This window comes from Tupaia chinensis, unplaced genomic scaffold, assembly GCF_000334495.1.
Source record: "Tupaia chinensis unplaced genomic scaffold, TupChi_1.0 Scaffold144382_1, whole genome shotgun sequence".
In the NCBI taxonomy this organism is placed as follows: Eukaryota; Metazoa; Chordata; class Mammalia; order Scandentia; family Tupaiidae; genus Tupaia; species Tupaia belangeri.
In genome coordinates, this window is record NW_006204242.1 from 3,989 (window position 1) to 9,527 (window position 5,539).

Sequence of the window (5,539 nt, forward strand, 5' to 3'; positions counted from 1 at the left end):
CCTCTCGGTCCTCTCGGGAGCTTGGGCACCCACGCACATACACCCAGCATGAGTTTTAAGTCACCGGGTCCGAGACTCGAACCGTGGTCGACTACATGGGAGTCCAGAGACATAGCCATTACGTTAACTGCTGGTCCCCATGGATTACTTTTTAAAATGCAGAGCATATACTTCTTGCTTAGGTGTTCTGTTAGTTATTATTTCCACACTTTGATTCTATGCAGTATTTTTCTTAAGTTAGTGGACAGGAAAGTGTGAAAGAAACTCCTAAGTGCATCCACACTTTGGGAGTGTTTCTTTTTTTGTTTTAAGAATTACTTATTCATTCATTCATTCATTTTAATTTGATCCGAGAGAGACAGAGAGAGAGAGAGCGAGCAAAGTGAGAAAGCAAGCCACCAGGTCTGGGACTTGAACTGTGGTCAGCCATGTGGGAGTCCAGTGCCTTAACCACCACACCACCTGCTGGTCCCAGGAGTGTTTCTGTTTATATTTTTCCCACAGGGAAAATGAATTTCACGTTAAGTGAATCTCATCACAGTAAAATGTGTTTTGAAACAAATATACTTTCTTACAATGCAGGTATTCTGACATATGCATTTCTTTATTGTAAAACAAGAAAGCAGTAAATGACAGCGCCAGGGCAGGGATGAGCAGCAACTGTGCTCCCTGTGCACCCTTCAACTGAGCTCAAAGAGCCAGGATGCCTGGAGTCCTGGAGAAATGTGGATGTGTCAGGGGATCTGAGGGAGCTGAGGGCACGCCACCTCTGGGACACTGGCTCACCGGATCTGGTGTGATGTTGAGAAGGCACAGGGAAGGGAAGTGGATAGATAAGCTGGCTGGCTGGCATGAGGCCCCCACCCCACCATGTACTGCCAGCCCTCACCGTGTACTTGTCCCACTTCTTCTCGGGGTCGTAGGGCTCCCAACGGCTGGCAGGAAAGATGTGCTTGTTCTTCTCATACCAGCTCCTCAGCACCACCTTGCCCGCGTGTGACTGAGGAAGGGAGATGGCCCAGGCACTGCTGCTCACGGCCCACCTGCCCTATTCTCCTGCTCCTCCCACCCCGGCCCAGTGCCCCCAGCACCACTGTACCTCATCCTTCTCCACGGTGGCATCACTGAGCAGCCGCACGTCGTCATGAACGTCGAAGTTAAAGAGTGGTCCTGCAGGGCAGCAGCAGACCTCCCAATGTCACCTGCTGCCCCGGAGGGAACATAGGGGCCTGATCCTAGGGAGCAGGGCTGGGTCGGGCACACTCACCACTCTTCCCTCGCGCCTTGGTGACGATGAAGTCGTAGAAGCTGTGGTGCTAGGAACCCAGGGCAGGGAAGCAACATCTCGGTGGCCCATCTCAGCCTCTCCCACCCTGGCCCACAGGCTGGACCCACAAGCCCAAGCCCAAGCCCAAGCCCAAGCCCAAGCCTGGAGTGGAGCAGGCTGAGACTTACATGGGGGATGATTAAGTCCTCCTTGATGTACATGAGCTGCTCCACCCCTGCTGACCTGGGGGAGAGAAGGAGGGCATGGGGCCCTGGGTTGGGCTGACAGCCTCCTCTGCCAGTGACAGGCTGGATGTGGTGGCCACACTGCTCCCAGGGGCCCCCAGTGGTATGCCGGGATGACTCCCCCACTGTCCTTCACTTCTCCACAGAGGCAATGAAGAAGAGCATGACCTTCCTCTCCTGGGAGCCTCTTGCTCCCCAGGGGCACCCTCCTCCCGGGCACTTTACCTGAGCTCACTGAAGTCTTTGCGCAGGATCTCGAGTGCCTTCTGCAGGAACTGCTGCATTGTATTGCCCTTTTTCATCTGCAGGTGCAGCGGGGGGATGGGGAAGGGAAGACAGAAACTAGAGAGGGGCTCAGGGCAGCCAGCACTGCCACATGGGCCGGGTCCTCTCCCCTGCCATGCTCAGCACCACCAGAGGTGCCCACAGGCAGGGCTGTCAGTTCGTTCCCACTGAACCCACCTTGACAGTGCGCCGGTGCCCAGAGCCATCCCAGTAACTGAAGGTGATCTCTATCTCCTCGCCTGTGAAGCAGAGGTGCCTCTTGGTCCTCCAGACCCAGGCAGCCCTGCCCCCCAAGAGCTCCTCAGGGTCCCTTAAACCAGTGCTCACTCTTGATCTTCTCCTGCTTGGCCTCCCACTCCTGCCGAAGCTCTTCCCGGAGCCGGTTCTCCTCCTCCTGGGAGAGGAAATGGACAAAGGAGTGTAGCCTAGAGCTGCCCGTTCTCTGAGAGGGAGCCTCCAGCAAGGCCAGAGTCATCAGGGTAAGGTCGGGTGGCCTTTACCTCACGGTCTCGGTCAGGCAAGAAGCTGGTGTCCACATCCGGGTTCTTTCCCAGCTTCCTCTTCTTGGTGGTGACCTCTGCAGCAAAAGGAGGCAGAGGACATCTTGGCCACAAAAATGGTTCTGGCCGCACAGACTCCGGGTCCCTGGGCATGCATTGAGAACTGCTGACCCAGAAGGCAAGCCCAATCTAGGACCTCGGCTCTGGGGGCAGCAGGCACAAGGTTCTCACCCATTGTGGCCACAAGGAGAGCTCTAAACAGAAAAACTTTACCGTAGCTACTGGTGCACACAACGTCAAGTCACAAGGCAACTGGCAGGTCTCTGCTCCTGCCAGCCGGGCCACTGCCCTCAAATCCATCACACCCAGCCTGCGGCACCATTGCTGCACATCAGCTTCCACAACAGCTCAGGCGTGCCGCCACGTCCTGCTTCAAGTTCTCCTCTCTGGCTAATGAAACTCCCCTCAAGGGTCCTGCTACATGACACCTCTCCTGACCTCTGGCCTGGCCCAAGTGTCCTGCACACACAATGACTCATGTGCCCCCAGCCAGGAAGAGCAGGTATGCAGGACACGGGAGTGCTGGGCTGGCTTTGGCCTCACTCCCAAGCCCTGCTGTTGTCCCTGAGGCCTACAGTGGCCAGCCAGCAGCCACTCTCTTTCCACGGCTGTGTAAAGTTACACTGAACAGAACTAACAACTCAGCACCCAAGTCACATGAGTCACGTGACCAGGGCCTAGCCTTGGGCAGCACACACGCGGGTACCTCCACTTCACAGGAAGCCCGGCTGGCCAGCTGGGCCCATGATCCCTCCTCCCTCCTCGGTCTATTCCATATGGCACTGCTGAAAAGCACATTACTTTTGCTATAGGGTACATGTGGTTGCCAGAGAGACAGAGACAGACAGAGGGAAAGTGAGAAAGCACCCCCAAGAGGGATGGCCACACTGCAATCTCTTCTCCATTCTCCTGTCAGGGTTCTAGGCATGCACACACATGCGCTTGGTGTGTTTTTCAAGTCGTCGGGTCTGGAACTCAAACCATGCCATTGGCCATGTGGGATCCAGCTGTCTACTTCCACGTCACCTGCTGGCCCCCTGGAGCCTTCTTGACTGGTGCCAGACTTGTTCTCACAGCCTCTGGCACTGGAGGTGCCTGCCCAGCAGGCCAGTGAGCCCCTACCTCACTGCACGTGGCAGCCTGGACTCCCTGCCTTCTCTTGCCCCATGTGAGGTTTGGGAGCATGAGTGAAGCTGAGCCATGGCCACGCTTTTTCCTCCTATAGCCAGAAACCCAGGATAGTTCTGGTGGGCAGGCCTGCCCTCACCTTCCCTTTCCAGCTCCTCCTCATACACGGCCATCTCCTCCTCCTCCTCGCCTCCTTCCTCTTCTTCCTCAAGGGTGAAAGACAGGCTGGAGATCTTCCGCTTGGCTTCCTTCTTCCGCTCCTTCTCACGCAGCTTCTCCAACTTCCTACCAAGGTGCAATGGCCGCTATCGCACACCACACTGCTACTCGTGGCCCCTTCCGTGACCCAGAGCCACGTGTGTGCTCAGGCTGAGGCTCCCCTGCACCCTAGAAGGACTGAAGTGCCCTGGGTCACTGGAAGCTCATAGGGAGGTCTCAGATCATGACCCAGTTGGGACAGAAGGACATGGGGGTCACAGGACAGAGAGGAATGAGCAAAGGCAGGTTGTTCAGGTCCCTGGGAGGGTGAGAGGCAGAAAGAGGAAGACAAACCACACGGCTGAGGAGACTGGTGGGGCTCCAAGGGGTGTAGAGAGAAAGGCAAATCGGATGTTTCTCCTGTTCCCAAAGCAGGACAGCCCCCACCCCGCCACGGTGCAGGAACAGCCTGGCACACAGCCCCGGCCCCCGAGCACTGGGGGGGGGGGGAGTCCCCCCAGCTGCAGCTCCTTCGACTGCTCCTTCTTGGCCAGCTGCTTCTCCCGCTCCTTCACCAATGCCTCTTGTTTGGCCTTCATGTCATTCAGGGTCACAAGACCTGTGCAGCGAGATGAGGGGGAAGACCTGTCCACCAGGGCTAACGAAGGAGCAGCCCCTAGGCCCAGGAGAGGAGGCCAATGTGCCCTGCTCACCCACGGTGCTTGACTTGAGCTCTGCCTCCACGGCATCATAGTGTGCGGAGAACTTCTTGTCAATGTTGGATTTCATTATGTTCTCCTGATGGGGAGGGGACAGAGCTGTGACAAGAACCCTTGCCACCTGCCCACCCCCCCCCCCCATGAGAGGGGCAGGGTCGCCTTTTGGGCGCATGACATGACCTTGAAAAGACCTGTCCCCTTTCCTTTGTTCTGTGAGACTGGGAGGGGCTCTTCCAGGGCTCAGGACATCCAATGGGGTCGTTTCCATTCAGTCCCTGCAGTAGTTGGACCCTGCCAGTCTCCCGCTGAGGACCAAGGCACCCCCTGGTCCTGGCACCATGGCCCCTATTGACCTTTGGTCTATTTCATACCTACCCTTTAGGCTGAGGCTCCTGGGGACACACACCCCCACCAAGGGGTGTGAGGAAAGGGCAAAGAAAAGAACATGGGAAGGGGGAAAGTCCCTCCCTCCGCGATTTTCATTCCTCCCAGCCCCAGGTGTTGCCAACAGCTCCTGCTAAGGCCTCTTCTCTCCTGCCCCAGCCCCAGTTCCAGCCCACTTGGTACCATGTGCCCCAGAGACAGTGAGGCCAGGGTTAGGGTTAGGGCTGTAAACTCTGAAAACTCAGCACAAAGGAGGATGGGGGGCCTCACTCACCTGTGGCAGGGGCCTGCTTGCCCCTTGGCCCTAAGTCTCTCCCCTCCTGCTGCGTCTGCCCTATAGGCTCCAGCTCAGAGCTCCTCTGTCAGCCAGCCCTTCCTGACTGCCCACCATCACTGGCCACTCACTGAAGCGCTGGGGAGCCACTGGCACCCCGGAGGCTCAAGCCTGCCTTTACTGTCTGGCCTCAGTATTCACTAGAACCGCGCAGACGCCCGGCTCTGATGGCAGAAAGACCAGAGCCAGGAGTCTCAGAGGCAGGACGGGGTTCTAGGGAGCTCTGCTCCCGCCCCAGTGCCACCAACACAAACATGACTGTGGCTCCCTCCAGCCTGAGATGGCCTGACTCCGGGCCCATTGTACAGATGATAAGGTGTCAGTGACTCGCTTCTGTCCCCTGCCGGTCAGTGAGCAAGGGTCCCGCCCCACGGCTCTGCAGCTGACCCCGAGTCAGCGCTCCAGCCAGCCCGGGCCGT

At 57.5% G+C, this 5,539-nt stretch overlaps 1 protein-coding gene across 1 annotated transcript; it reads right to left on the reverse strand.

The window, feature by feature from the left end:
- Nucleotides 1-583: 583 nt before the first annotated feature.
- On the reverse strand, nt 584-4,481 carry FAM50A (family with sequence similarity 50 member A; the record flags this gene model as incomplete). Its single annotated transcript, XM_014583630.2, is given in 12 exon segments — nt 584-791; nt 890-1,000; nt 1,100-1,170; nt 1,268-1,316; nt 1,456-1,510; nt 1,738-1,814; nt 1,975-2,036; nt 2,125-2,191; nt 2,298-2,374; nt 3,625-3,770; nt 4,203-4,302; nt 4,397-4,481. Coding segments are annotated over 12 exon segments (909 nt in total), but the record flags the coding sequence as incomplete, so codon positions are not given.
- Between the last annotated feature and the right edge of the window lie 1,058 nt (nt 4,482-5,539).